The sequence below is a fragment of the Moschus berezovskii genome, chromosome 11 (genome assembly GCF_049115385.1).
Source record: "Moschus berezovskii isolate FMDL1 chromosome 11, NW_MosBer_1.0, whole genome shotgun sequence".
NCBI lineage: Eukaryota > Metazoa > Chordata > Mammalia > Artiodactyla > Moschidae > Moschus > Moschus berezovskii.
The window spans coordinates 70,952,140-70,967,458 of record NC_142470.1 but is presented as its reverse complement, the minus strand read 5'-3'; the positions used below and the strand labels follow the sequence as shown (position 1 = coordinate 70,967,458).

General features: G+C 42.6%; 2 protein-coding genes across 4 annotated transcripts in view; one reads left to right on the top strand and one right to left on the bottom strand.

Annotated features, from left to right (window-relative positions):
* ACYP2 (acylphosphatase 2) overlaps nt 1-15,319 on the top strand; it is a 177,153-nt gene that overhangs the window by 114,614 nt on the left and 47,220 nt on the right. The window lies entirely within an intron of this gene.
* Nucleotides 8,667-10,131, bottom strand: TSPYL6 (TSPY like 6). Its single transcript, XM_088841694.1, is given in 5 exon segments — nt 8,667-9,495; nt 9,497-9,719; nt 9,722-9,832; nt 9,835-9,870; nt 10,023-10,131. Coding segments are annotated over 5 exon segments (1,308 nt in total).

The window sequence follows — 15,319 nt, the reverse complement described above, 5'->3', positions numbered from 1 at the left end:
CCAAGGAAATTAGGTCAAAACATGTTTACAATCCTTAAAGGAAAAAACAATCAGAAGTATTGTACTTCTGATTTTGATGTGTCATAACTTTCATTAATAAACATCAAAATTAGTAAACATTTTGTATGCTAAGAAAATTTGTATACAAATGGGAAAAATCTTATCCATTTGGCAAATTATTTTCTACTGTAAAAAGATATTGATAGCATTCCTATCTGTATATAGTTACTGGATTCTGGAGTCAGAGTTGGGTTTGAATCCTGACTTTAAATGGCTTTTCTTAATCTGCCAAATGGAATCAGGAATACCTTGTAGAGTTTTATAAGGATTAAGAGAATAATGTACATGAAGTGCTTAGGAAAGTGAAACTATGATGTAGCCCTTAATAAATGAGAACTATTATTAGTATCAATTCAGTTCAGTTCAGTGGCTCAGTTGTGTCTGGCTCTTTGTGACCCCATGAATCACAGCACACCAGGCCTCCCTGTCCATCACCAACTCCCAGAGTTCACTCAAACTCATGTCCGTCGAATCAGTGATGCCATCCAGCCATCTCATTCTCTGTCGTCCCCTTCTCCTCCCACCCCCAATCCTTCCCAGCATCAGTCTTTTCCAGTGAGTCAACTCTTCGCATGAGGTGGCCAAAGGATTGGAGTTTCAGCTTTAGCATCAGTCCTTCCAATGTATAGCCTGTTGTTAAGGGCTATAATGGACATGGACATTATGGAAAAACATATAATGGACATGGAACAACAGACTGGTTCCAAATTGGGAAAGGAGTACATCAAGGCTGTAAATTGTCACCCTGCTTATTTAACTTATATGCAGAGTACATCATGCGAAATACTGGGCTGGATGAAGCACAAGCTAGAATCAAGATTACTAAGAGAAATGTCAGTAACCTCAGATATGCAGATGACACCACCCTTATGACAGAAAATGAAGAAGAACTAAAGAGTCTCTTGATGAAAGTGAAAGATAAGAGTGAAAAAGTTGGCTTAAAGCTCAATATTCAAAAAACTAAGATCATGGCATCCAGTTCCATCACTTCATGGCAAATAGATGGGGAAAAAATGGAAACAGTAAGAGACTTTATATTTTGGGGCTCCAAAATCACTGCAGATGGTCACTGCAGCCATGAAATTAAAAGACGTTTGCTCCTTGGAAGAAAAGCTATGACCAATCTAGACAGCATATTAAAAAGCAGAGACATTACTTTGCCGACAAAGGTCCATCTAGTCAAAGATATGGTTTTTCCAGTACTCATGTATGGATGTGAGAGTTGGAATATAAAGAAAGCTGAACACCAAATAATTGACGCTTTTGAACTATGGTGTTGGAGAAGACTCTTGAGAGTCCCTTGGACTGCAAGGAGATCAAACCAGTCCATCCTAAAGGAAATCAGTCCTGAATATTCATTGGAAGGACTGATGCTGAAGCTGAAACTCCAGTACTTTGGCCACCTGATGCAAAGAACTGACTCATTGGAAAAAACCCCGGTTCTGGGAGAGATTGAAGGCGGGGAGAAAGGGATGACAGAGGATGAGATGGTTGGATGGCATCACCAACTTGATGGACATGAGTTTGAGCAAGCTCCGGGAGTTGGTGATGGACACGGAAGCCTGGTGTGCTGCAGTCCATGGGGTCACAAATAGTTGGACACAACTGAGTAACTGAACTGGACTGAAGGGCTATAATAAAGGCTGCTGTTTTTCTTTAAATTACATAAAATTACAGGTCATGGAACAAATATAATTATTTTGACTCAATTGATCTATAATTGCGAAATAGCTCAGTTATCGACATAACCTCCTTTCTGAGACTTAGAACTAAGACACTTGTGAGGATTTGCCTGAAATCTGCCCTGACTCTTGTTTCTTGGGAATTATATGGACAGGCATGGAAATTAACACTTTATCTAAAACGTCAAGCCTAAAATTATGTTATCATCTTTTTAAAATTAAGTTTTCAGTAGCCAATTAATTTTTTATCATTGTCCACTCAGTGGAATAAACTAGTACAAAAGACTAATATGATGCATACTCTACACATTAGAACTATAAAGGATTCGGGCATTTTTTGCTTACACAATCATTAAGTAATTTTGGAGTGCCTAATTTGTCCTAAACATATGTATCCTTAAGGAGTATAGATGAAAAAATAGATTCCATACTGTGAAGAAGCTTACCATATGGTATCTAGGAAGGCACTTAAAAGCCACCTTTGTGTAATATATGCCTTCTTTAGTACCCCTAACCTTTTGGTGTGGGAAATAGTCCTCTTATACAGTCCTGTGGAACCCTATGCTTACCCTTATTTTAGTATTTTTTATGCTGTACATTGTCTCCTATGCAATACTATAGGCTGCTTGAGGTCAGGGACCATGTATTAGTCATCACACATACACAGAAAATACCTGAACATGATCTTGCCCTTAAATAATTTAAAATTGAGAAAAAGGGCATATAAACTACAAACACATACAAAGAAGTAACAAATATAAACATGTATGAAATAAATTCTGTGGGAAGTAGGAGGTTTCAGAGGCTGTTTAGGGGAGATGGCATTTGAATTGAATTCAGAAGGAATGGTCGGATTTCCAAACATAAGATAGGAAGAGAATCCACGATGAGGGAACATCTTGAGCAAAGGCACAGAGGCAGGACTGTGCATGGGCTACTTGAGGAACAGCACAGACTCCAATGTGAGTGGACTCTGGCAAGAATGTTGGACAGGGGCTTGACTGGAACTGACCTTGAATGCAATAGTAAGGTGTTATGACTCTCTTCTGTAGGCAGCGGTGCTTTTGTTTTATGACTTTATTTTTTACTGTGCTGGGTCTGCGTTGCTGTGTGGGCTTTTCTCTAGTTGCCATGAGCACGGTCAACTCTCTACTCTCTAGTTGCAGTCCATGGACTTATTGCAGTTGCTTCTTGTGGTGAAGCACAGGTTCTAGGGCATGCAGGCTTCAGTAGTTGCGGCACTTGGGTAGTGGTTCCCAGGCTTCAGAGCACAGGTGCAATCATTGTGGCGCATGGGCTTAGTTGCTCAGTGGTATGTGGGGTCTTACAGGTTAGGATCGAACCCATGTCTCCTCCACAGTGGTGCAAAGATATTTGTGCAAAAGGGATTAGATCACTTTGTCAGTAGTGTGAATGATGGGAAGAGAAAGATCAGATTCAAGAAGGGAAGCCTGGGGATTTCTAGTAATATAGACAAGAGATGTTGACGTAAAATCAGATAGAGAAAGGAAGAGAGCAATTCTGGAAACACTGTGCAAATGGACAGGTCAGACCCTGGTCTTGGATTGAGGGTTGGAGATTCCAATTTGAGTCCTTTTCTCAAAGGTGATGGCGGAAGCTCTGGAAGTGGCTAAGGTCACCCAGGAAGAGCAGAGATTAAAGTAAGCAGGGCAGGCTATAGAACCTTGGGGAAGGCTTATATTTAAGGGTAAGTAAATCTTCAGATTTAGAAGAAAAGATATTTCAAACTTGTTGAAAAGATAAGGAAAACTGTGTCTTCAGAATTAATTCATTTGCCTAGCTTGGGGGCTTCCCAGGTGGCTTAGTGGTAAAGAACCCGCCTACCAATGCAGGGGACCCAGGTTCAATCCCTGGGTCAGGAAGATTGCCTGGAGGAGGGCATAGCAACCCATTCCAGTATTCTTGCCTGGAGAATCCCCATGGACAGAGGACATGACTGAAGCGACTTAGCACAGCACTGGTTTATGGCAGAGCCCTTTAGAACCCAGGTACCCAGGTGTCCCAACTTATAACTCAGTGCACTATTAGTTTAACACTCTAGACCCTAGTTTAATGCTAAATTGAAAAATCCGACCCACCACCTTTCCCATCCTCATCTATTTTGGTAAGATAGACTAAACTTGAATTTTAGAATTCTGAAATTGAATCCTATGTCTCTTTTGCTTCCAGCTACCAATAGCAAAGAGAAAATTTTGCCATTGGAAAATTCAGGGCAAGTCATCCATGTGGATGCCATTTAAAATTAAAATGTGTGATATGAATTGATAGTAAGAATTATAAAAAGTCTAATTAAATCTACCTTATGTTTCAAAGGCAGTAAGTTGATCTTATATATTATTACATGTTTTTATATCCTTTATGTTAAAAAATCTGCCATTTTAAGCTCTGAAGTATCCTTACTGTCCCCATATATCTTGTTATATACAGAAATGGAAAGATTTTGTTCAAATAAGCCAAACCAAATGCTTTCTTTAGTTTTGCAGAAGATTTTGTTGCTATTAATACTGCCGTCTTGTATGGCATGTGCCAAAGGTATAGTTTGAAATTCTGTTTTTAACTCAGTGAAATATTTATATCTCAAATAAAGGGAGGGCTTAAAAGAAAGGATATGAAACTGATACAGACCATTTTAAGAAGCAAGTATATGAAGGGGCCAAGTCTCAGAAATAGCATCATCTTTGCTGAACAACAGAGTTAAGTAATATGTGAATTTTATCATTTATTTAGCTGGAAGAACCAAGCTTTGAAAATGAACCATCACAAGTCATGATTAATCAACTGTTTTACAACTCAACTCTGATAAAATTCAGTTGGTAAAATGAGCAGGAGCAATATAAATACTAAAGGTTGATGTCACATACCAAGATAAAAAATTTCCCCCCTGGAAATGGATTTTAACCATTTGTGGTATAGAAAATGATCCTATTAGAAATCTAATACATGGACTTATAGCCTACCCCCAAAAAATCTGAACATACTTTTAAACTGGCCAATCATCTTCTCGCATTAAAGTTCCAGAAAAATGGTGGGTTTTTTTAAAATTTTTCTTTGCTTAATTTGGGTTTCTTTTTAAATTTTTTTTCCTAAAGTAGGCATATTTTATTAAATATGCATATAGAAAAATACGTTTCACAAGTGCACAACTCAAGCACTGAAAATTGAATACACCCATGTATCTAGCATCCAGATAAAGACAGACATCTCCAGCCCTTCAGACTCTACCATCACACTGCCTTCCAGTCATTGAGATAAGCAGCCCTTCCACCCTCTGCAGCTGTTGGGGAGACAGTGATCATGGGTCTCTGATATTTCTGCCTATCTTGTGAGCAGAGGTACTGCCTGCCTTTGTTCAGAGTATCTTTTCAAACTTATTTAAATAGCCTTGAAAGACAACAGAGCATGTTTTTCTCTAGAGGAAAGGGCAGTTTTGCTTAAGTCTTGAAAATATAGAAAAATTGTTTCTCTTATTATTGTCTTTTATTATACTGTTTGATGGGACTTCCCTGGTGGCTCAGATGGGAAAGAATCTGCCTGCAATGTGGGAAACCCAGGTTTGATCCCTGGGTCAGGAAGATCCCCTGGAGAAAGGAATGGCTGTAGAAGTCCATGGACAGAGGAGCCTGGTAGGCTACAGAGTCCAGTGGGACCACAAAGAGTTGGATATGACTGAGTGACTAACACTTTCATACTGTTTAATGAATTAAAGATTTCTCCCTTCAATGCAAAGGGTAAGCATGTTCACTTCCCATTATGAAAGGCTGTGGTGACCTAAACTCAGGTTCCTCTCCTGTAATGCCGCCCAGTATTTGTGCACATGTCACCTGGCTTTCTTCATATTGCATAATTAGGAAGTAGGGGTCAAGAAGTCTACTGACATAGACTTTTGAGTTGTAAGGTTCTTTGTCTGTTGCTCATCATCCATTAACTAGGCAGACTGAAATAATAGTTTGTAAGCAGAATAAAATCTCAGACTCTTCACTGTTCTTTGTAGAATCACTATTTCAACCTCTACCACCATAGATTTGTTTTATCTGTTCTTAAAATTCATATATAAATGGAATTATACAGCACGTACTCTTGTGTCTGGGGCTTCCTAGATGGTGCTAGTGGTAAAGAATCTACCTGCCAATGCAGGTAAGTGTAAGAGACCCGGGTTCGATCCCTGGGTTGGGAAGATCCCCTGGAGGAGGGCATGGCAACCCACTCCAGTATTCTTGCCTGGAGAATCCCGTGGACAGAGGAGCTTGGTGGGCTGCAGTCCATAGGGTCGCACAGATTTGGCCATGACTGAAGCAACTTGGCATGCATGCACTCTTATATCTAGCTTCTTTCATCCAAGCTTATGTTTGTGAGATCTATTTGTAATATTTCATATAAGCAAAGTTTTAAAATTTTCTCATAGCATTCCATCATGTAAGTATTTTAAAACTTACTTTTTCTGCTCTTGATGGATTCTGGGGGCAGTTCCTGCTATTAGAACTGTGCTGTTATAAACACTTCCATGCATGTCTTTGAATATATATGTATGTATTTCTATTGGGTATGTTCCCAGAGCTGGATCAGAGGGTGTGCATAGACACTGCCAATCAATTTTCTAAAGTATTTGTACCAAGCTACTCTTCCAATAGCAGTGTGCATGCATTCTGATTTTTCTGTGTATTTTTCCACCCTTGCTATTTTCCATCTTTTTAGTTTATTTTTTTACACTGACAAGCTTTTATTTTACCAACATGCATATAAGGAAAGAAAAATATGCCAATAGTACTCTTCCAATTTTACAGAGAAACCTCCCAAGTATTTCTGCCATTCAGAGAGAGATACATCAATTATTAAGTTGTTACCAGGATAAATTGTGAAGACAGTCAGAGCCACAAATTTTTGTGTGTTATTTTTCTATAAAGACAATAATTTCCAAAGTCTTCAGAGTCTGGCAAGACCAAGTTATTCAATTTTACTTCTAAAGATACAGTTTTAACAGAAACAAGTTGAAAATCATCATGAATATTCACAAAAATTTCCATATTGTACAAGAAAGAAATTAGCATTCTTTCAAATGTTCTCAACTGAAAGCAAAAGAAAACCTATACAGCCGCATCTTCCCAGTAAACAGAAAGAGAGAGAGTAATAGGGTTTTAATAAATACTAGTGAAATTAAGGGCACAGTATTAATCTTCCACATAATTGCATTGTTTGAATTTCTTTAAAGAACCCATCTTTCAGCAACATAGTTAGCACTTCAACCACCTTCAGTTCTCCCATCCCAATCTTGAGAAAAATATTTCTCCTTCCATCACCACTGATAAGAGAAGATATTCCTTCCTTGAAGGCTCTCAGTCAATCCAGGTTTCATTCTAGGCCCATATTTTCCCTGGGTCATTTCTGCCTCTGGGTGTCTGTTCAGTTTTCTTTCTTAGGGCGGGCACTCACCTGTCTCTTCAGTTCTCCCATCCATTCATTCCATATACGTCTACCTTTCTTCCAACTGTCTAGGTATTGCTATGGATGGGTGAGGACTGGGAAGAAGGCAGAGGGGAGTAAGGGCTCTGGTAGTCTCCTTTACAGGACCACCACTCTGCCTCTTGAAATAGTCAAGAGCCAAGTTAAACCGCCTCCTCGTGGCGGTCGTTTTGGCTCGTCTCAGGTCAGATTTGGAGAGGGAAATGGCAACCCACTCCAGTATTCTTGCCTGGAGAATCCCATGGACAGAGGAACCTGGCAGGCCATGGTCCATGGGGTCGCAGAGAGTTGGATACAACTGAAGCAACTAAGCACGCACACACAAGTTAAACCGCAAAGCCTGCTTCTGCAGATGTTTCTGAGCTACCACTTTTGAAAAAGAGATAGGAGAGATATAAGAAAGAGAGGGAGAAAGAGAAGAGGAACTGTTTGTCTGCCCTGGCACTGCTGGCTCTTCATCATGTTCAGGATGAAGAAGGGAGACAAATGAAAGTATCTAACCTTTGTATGGCTTTACTGGTTGAGGCTGAGAAAACCTGATACTTGTCAAACACCATCATTATCCTTGCCATGTAGATGAGTCTAACTTGTCTCCTCAACCACTTGCCTGACAGTAAAAGTAGGGTTCCTGAGTGATGGTGAGGAATTGAGTTCTTTTAGAGTAGAAATACTGTAGTGGGGAGCCATTCCCTTCTCCAGGGGATCTTCCAAATCCAGGTCAAACCAGGTCTCCCACATTGCAGGCGGATTCTTTACCATCTGAGCCACCAGCAAAGCCCAGAGGAGAAATAGAAAGGTCTTTTACATGCTGGCAGGAAACCTGGGTCTACCACCAATTCTGAAGATTGTTGTTTACCAAAAACTAGAAAATGGACCTGACAAGGTCTAGAAAATGTTCATCCAGCAGGTGGCAGCCTAAGGGGGTGGGTGTATCCTGTTGCAGGCAGCAATAGGTGATCAGAGAAGCAGGAAGAGCAAGGGGGTTGCATAAATCAGAGACCAAGCAGCCCACTGCTGTTCTCTCTTGACTTTATTTACTGCCCAGCAGTTGTCCACAGGCCATGTGCAGAGCAGAATGAGTAAAACAGGCTCTTAAACATAGCTGAAAATCCAGGTGGTAGTAACTAGACCAGAAGCCTTGGGAACAGTGTCCAAGCAGTGCTGACAAAGGCAGAGAAGTCTAAATTTGTTTGGCTTAGAAGAAGGTGAGCCACCACGGTGCCACATGTAGTATTAACACAGGACATCAAGAAGACCATGGGAAGTGGAGCAGCACGGCCACGAAGGTCTCAGTCTTGAAAGCTAAGAGAACTGAATGTCCAGTGGAGGGAAGGTGTAGAAAGGTCAGCACAAAACCAGTAAAAGGCATACCCTTGCTGTAGCCAAGGCCCAGGTCGGGCAGGAGGTGGCAGGAGACCTGTGTGGGAGTATTCCTAAGAGCAAAGGTTAGCCAGATTGGAACCCAGGGGGCCTGGGGGTCTCCACTGGTTCCCTTATCTGGAGAAGTCTAGCTCAATGGGGCTGTTCATCCAATAGGTAGTATTGCAGTGCCTTTGGCCAGAGGTCCTCTTTGATAATCTCAGCAATCCTGTCAGACTCTGGAAGGCTGTTGTCTGAAAACCAGGCAAAAAAACCACACATGAGGTCTTGGTTCCTATAAAGGAAGACCTGGGCTTCATGACCCGGGTGCCATATGATCGGAGTGGAAAGAGAGACCACTTGGCCGGAGGGTGTGACCTCGTATTCCTTCACAAGCCACTTGTTTCTGAAGTATGGGTTTCTTCGAAAGAGGAACTTGAATTTATAGCCCATCCTACGATGTCTGAGCTCCTTCACCTCCAGATTGGCTAAGTAGCTGAATATCTCTGCATCTCTGCCTCTAATCAGGGCAGATAGCTGCGGGTGGTTCCGAAAGGCAGTGACCCAGAAGCCGGGGATGTACCGAATGACGTGCTTCCTCCACTGGAGGTAGTGCTGACCCAGGTGCCTGTACCTGCGCTCCACCTGGAGGAGGGCCGGCTCAGCCTGCGCGTGCCCAGCGTCCACTTCCAGCTGGTTGGACTCCAGGGCCTTCAGGAGGAGACCCTCACTCCGGGTTGGGGGCCCTGCCTCGTCCTTTGCCTCCTTTACCCCTCTGTGTTCCTCCACCACTTCCCTTTCCTCACCCACCGGCTTCTCCACTTCAACCCTCTCCTCCTGGGTCACTGCTTCTGAGAAGATGGGGCGCCTTTCGGTCTTAGCTTCCGCAGCCTTCCCTCCAGCCGTCAGCTCAGCCTGATCTCCCGCTGTCACAGGTTTCTAGGGCCTTCTCCCCGCCAGTTTCACACTGAAAACCATTTTCCAGGCTGCTGTTGACTGCCCCAGAGGCAGAGGTTGCTTCCTTGCCCTCCCTGGGTGGCCCGACTGCCTCTAGTCCCACTCGGGCCACTCCACGACCGTGAGCCCCAGCAACTGGGAGCTGGGGAGTAGGATTGGAGTCCGCGGGGGCCCGGGGTGCGCCCCCTTCTCCGGAAGCTGGAGCGGTGGGAGCGCAACAGTCTCCAAGCTGCCTTCACTCATCTCCACCAGCACCTGGGTTTCCTCTAGAAGCTTCTGGCACTGCTGCGGCCCGTTTCTCCCAGGGCGTGGTCAGGAGTAGTGAAGGTATGGGCTTAGGGAGGAAGGATCCCTTGGCTCTAACAGGGATGCTCGTGTAGGCAGCAGCCTGACCAGCTGTTGGTTGGCATCTGTTTTCCTTACAAAAGACTCACTCATGCAAACCAGGGGATTGCACCACCCACCCTGCAGTCTCAGGAGACCCACCCTTCAACTTCCCGATACTCACCCCTGTCTGTAGACACTCACTCTCCATCTCATCTGGTCCAGTTCTGTGGCTTCTGCCATCCCTTTTGTTCTCAGTATTCTGGTGCATGTGTGATATTGTCACAGAGTGGTTTTAATGTGCGTGTACCTAACGTCTGAGGAACTGAGAATCTTTCATGTGGTTCTGATTTTACCATTTGGATATCCGGGTTTGTGTTAAGTCTGAGTCTTCTCTCCACGTTTTCTATTGTGTATTCTGTATTTTTTGTGTTGTAGGAATCCATTGTACATGCTAGATACAAGTCATTTTCCAGATCTGTGTATTGCAAATATCTTCTCCCCTCTGAGTTACTTTTTCACTGTCTTGGAGAAGGAAATGGCAACCCACTCCAGTGTTCTTGCCTGGAGAATCCCAGGGATGGGGAATCCTGGCGGGCTGCTGTCTATGGGGTCGCACAGAGTCGGACACAACTGAAGCGACTTAGCAGCAGCAGCAGCAGCAGTGATATCTTTTAATGAACAAAAGTTTTTAATCATATATTCTAATTTATCATTTTTCCCCTTTAGATCAGTGTTTTTTATGCCCTGTTAAGAAATCTTGCCTTTTTATTATTGTTCTCATTTATATCTACAGTCCATTTGGAGTTACTTTTTGCCAATGGTGTGATAGGAGTCAAGATTCATTTTTCCCCCATATGACTGACTGAATTACCAAGCAGTATTTATTGAAGGGAACATTCCCCATGCATAGGGTTTTAAATGTTTCCATTAAAAGTGACATATGTCATTGGTCAGAGCTAGTCAGATGGCCTTGCCTAACTTTAAGGGGTCGGAGAAGTAAAAACCTTCCCTGAGATTGCAAGGAGAAGGAAGCTGAAAATACTGGTGAGCACTGTATCACTCATCATAGACTCTAAGTTGAGTAGTGTGTACAAGACCAGCAGAGTTAGGCCAAAGAAAGGAGAGAAAAGGTAATGATGAGTATAAAAGGAGAAATTAATGAAAGACAATAAATAAAAAGTATCAACCAAAGATTAATAATAAAAGGAGAGAGAATAAGTAAACAATATTTGGAATGGAAAATATAGTCACAGTACTGATTTAAGGAAATATAAGAGAACATGTTGGACAAACTTACACTAGTACATTTTCAAACTTGGATGAAATATATGAATTTATGGAAATATAACTCAACACTGAAATGCAGTGAAAAACCTAAATAGACATAGAAATAGAATCAAGAGTTAAAAAAAAAAACTTCCTACAAAATTAGCATGAGGCTAAATGGTTTGAGACAAATACTTCCTTAACCTTCAAGGAACATATTACTGTGTGCCTGTGGCATGCCTACTACTATTTTAGGCTCTTAGGATATATATTATTAAACAGAACAAAGATTTCTTCACTCTTGGAGTTTCTAACAGAGGAGAAGACAATAATAAAAAAGTAAACATATTAGAAAGTGATAAGTGCTATGGATAAAACAATACATAGCGTTGAGTAAAGGGATTGAGAGTTGTGGGGGTAGGGAATTGAGAGCAGACTGTGGTTTTGAAAGGGTAGTCAGAGAAAAGGGCTTCCCAGGTGGCACAGTGGTAAAGAATCAGCCTGCCAGCGCAGGAGATGTGGGCTTAATCCCTGAGTCAGGAAGATCCCCTCTAGAAGAGAATGGCAACCTACTCCAGTATTCTTGCCTGGGAAATCCCATGGACAGAGGAGCCTGGCAGGCTACAGTCTCAGTTCACTTCAGTTGCTCAGTCATGTTCGACTCTTTGCGACCCTGTGGACTGCAGCACACCAGGCTTCCCTGTCCATCACCAACTCCCGAAGCTTGCTCAAACTTATGTCCAAGTCGATGTTGGGATCCAACCATCTCATCCGCTGTTGTCCCCTTCTCCTCCTGCCTTCAATCTTTCCCAGAATCAGGGTCTTTTCAAATGAGTCAGTTCTTCACATCAGGTGGCCAAAGTATTGGAGTTTCAGCTTCAGCATCAGACTATCCAATGAATATTCAGGACTGATTTCCTTTAGGATGGACTGGTTGGATCTTCTTGCAGTCCAAGGGACTCTCAAGAGTCTTCTCCAGCATCACAGTTCAAAAGCATCAGTTCTTTGGCGCTCAGCTTTCTTTATAGTCCAACTCTCACATCCATACATGACTACTGGAAAAACCATAGCTTTGACTAGACAGACCTTCGTTGGCAAAGTAATGTCTCTGCTTTTTAGTATGCTGTCTAGATTGGTCATAGCTTTTCTTCCAAGGAGCAAGTGTCTTTTAATTTCATGGCTGCAGTGACCATCTGCAATGATTTTGGACACCCCCCCCCACAGAAAAATAAAGTCTCTCACTGTTTCCACATCTATTTGCCATGAAGTGATGGGACCAGATGCCATGATCTTTGTTTCTTGAATGTTGAGTTTTAAGCCAGCTTTTCACTCTCCTTTTCACTTTCATCAAGAGACTCTTTAGTTCTTCTTCACTTTCTGTCATAAGGGTGGTGTCATCTGCATATCTGAGTCTATAGTCTATGGGATCACAAAGAGTCGGATGTGATTGAGCACAGTCAGAGGAAACCTCATTGAAAATATTTTGGCAAAGATTCAAAGAAGGAAGGATTTAACTCAGTGGATATTCTTGAGAGGAGCATTCTAGGAAGAAAGAGGAGCTAAACAGAAGCCTTATGACAGGAACATGCTTAGGGTGTTCAGGGAATAACCAGAAGGAAATCACTGTGACTGGAGCGGGTGAATGAGAGAGGCCAGATCAAGCAGGATATTACATGATACTGTAAGAAGTTTGGTTTTATTCTTAACGATATGGGAAACCACTACAGAATTTTGGGCAGAGGATTCAAAATTGGATGCATTTTGCATGGATCACTGGCTCCTGAGTGAAGAATAGACTGTGTGGGGATAATGATAGGTGTAGGGAGATGGTTTAGAAGGCTCTCAAAGTAATCAAGGTGAAGGTGATATTCCACAATGGACTTGGGTAGTGGATATAGTATGATGGTAGAGCTGGCATGATTCATGGTGAACTGGATACAGGGTATAAGAGAAGGAAAGAAGTCAAGGATGATTCCATGAATTTTGACCTGAGCAATTGATAGGATGAAGCTGCCAGACACAGATATAAGGGATGTTATAATAGAAGAGACCTTTGCAGAAAAATCAGAAGTTGCTTTTGGACATGTTAAGTTTGGAGATGACTTTGGATGAGAGTTGAGACAACAAGTGGGCATTATGAGACTGGAGCACAAGAGAGGTCTAGATGGGGATACACACTTGGAAGTAATCAGCACACATGATATTTTAAGCAATATTTAAAGCTGGATGAAATCACCAAGGATGTGAGTAGCAGTAGACCAAGCCCTGCTGCTGCTGCTGCTGTTGCTAAGTCTCTTCAGTCGTGTCCAACTCTGTGCGACCCCATAGATGGAAACCCACCAGGCTCCCCCATCCCTGGGATTCTCCAGGCAAGAACACTGGAGTGGGTTGCCATTTCCTTCTCCAATGCATGAAAGTGAAAAGTGAAAGGGAGTTGTGTCCGACTCTTAGTGACCCCATGGATTGCAGCCTACCGGGCTCCTCCATCCATGGGATTTTCCAGGCAAGAGTACTGGAGTGGGGTGCCATTGCCTTCTCCGAGACGAAGCCTTAGAGGCTCCAAAATTACAAGGTCAGGAAGAAGGGGAAGAACCAGCAAAAGAGACTAAGGGGAGTCCAGTGAAGGAGGAGAGAATCTGAAAATGTGCAGTATGCCGAAAGCCGAATGTGTAAAAGAAAGTTCAGCTGTGTGATGTGGTGTTGATGGGTCAAGTAAGATGAGAATTGACCAATGGGTTTTTCAACCAAAGTGATGGAGGTCAGAATAGATTTTAAGGGGAATGGGAGGAAAGAAATTGGAGACAGTGAATATTGATACTCTTTTGAGGAATTTGCCCAAAAGGGAAATAAATGGAGTCATCACTTGACAAAAACTGTTTTGGAGGAGTGGTGGGGTGACAACTTGGCTGTAATGGCTTTTAAAATTTTTTCATTTATTTTTTGGCTGTGCTGGGTCTTCGCTGCTGCGTGGGCTTTTCTCTCATTGTGCTGAGCAAGGACTACTCTCTGGTTGTGGCGTGCAGACTTCTTATTGCAGTGGCTTCTCTCATTGTGGAGCACAGGCTCCCAGGTGCACGGGCTTCAGGAGTTGCGGCTCGTGGGCTCTAGATCACAGGCTCGATAGTTGTGGCCCACAGGTTTAGTTGATCTGAGGCATGTGGGATTAAATCCCTCCTTGACCAGAGATTGAACCCACATCTCCTTCACTGGCAGGTGGATTCTTTACCACTGAGCCATCAGGGATGGCCTATGATGTCTTTAAGAGAAAATCCAGAAGGGAGAAAGTGAAAATAGCAAGTATATATGACTCTTGAAGTTTTGTTCTAAAGAAATGGGATGATGGCTGGTGGAAAAAGTGGTTCCAAAAAAGGTTTTTAAAATGGGAGAAAAAGCAGTTTGTGTGCCTGCTGATGTGAGTGATTCAGCAGTGGGCAAAAATTAATGATGTAGGAGAGAGACAGAAGAATCATTGGAGGGGTGTCCTTGAATAGGTGAGAGCAGATGGAATCTAGTGTCCAAGCAGAGGACGAAAAGTCAGCCTTTAGTAGGAACATGACAAGGTCACTGTGGGAACCAGCAGGAAGGCAAAGTATGAGGGTGTAGATGCTGTTTGGTGGGTAGAAGTGATGAGGGAATCTATGAAATTCTTTCCACATCGCTTCTGTATAGTCAGTAAAGGAGTAAGCAAGATTCAAGTGAGAGAAGATGAGGTGAGGGGCAGAAGGATTCTGGGAAGAGACAAGTAGGAAATAGTTGTCTGGAGAATCGAAGAGTGACAGGATGATGACATATGCTATGATTGTCAAGCAGCATTAAGATCATGAATTTGAATGAGGCACATCAGTGTAGTTGTGAATTTTTCTGCAACCACATTGAGTTTACAGGTGCAGCATGAAGAAGCAGAGCTGGATTTAGAACTGAAGCATGAAGGGCAAGAGAATGATTATAATCATGGATTTGAGAATCTAAGCTAGAGCAATAAAAGACATAGGGCTGGGGGCAGTGGAAAGGTGGCCTGATCAGTGGATCACAATACCCAGGGAATCAAAGGGTCCCTGGGCCCTGGGGTCAAATACCAAAGAAAGCTACAAGGATGAGCGATAGTGGTCTGAGAGTGGACTGCAGGAGATTGGTTAGGACTTGACTCCTCCATCCAACTAGGCCTCTAATGAGGCACCTTGAGGACAAAG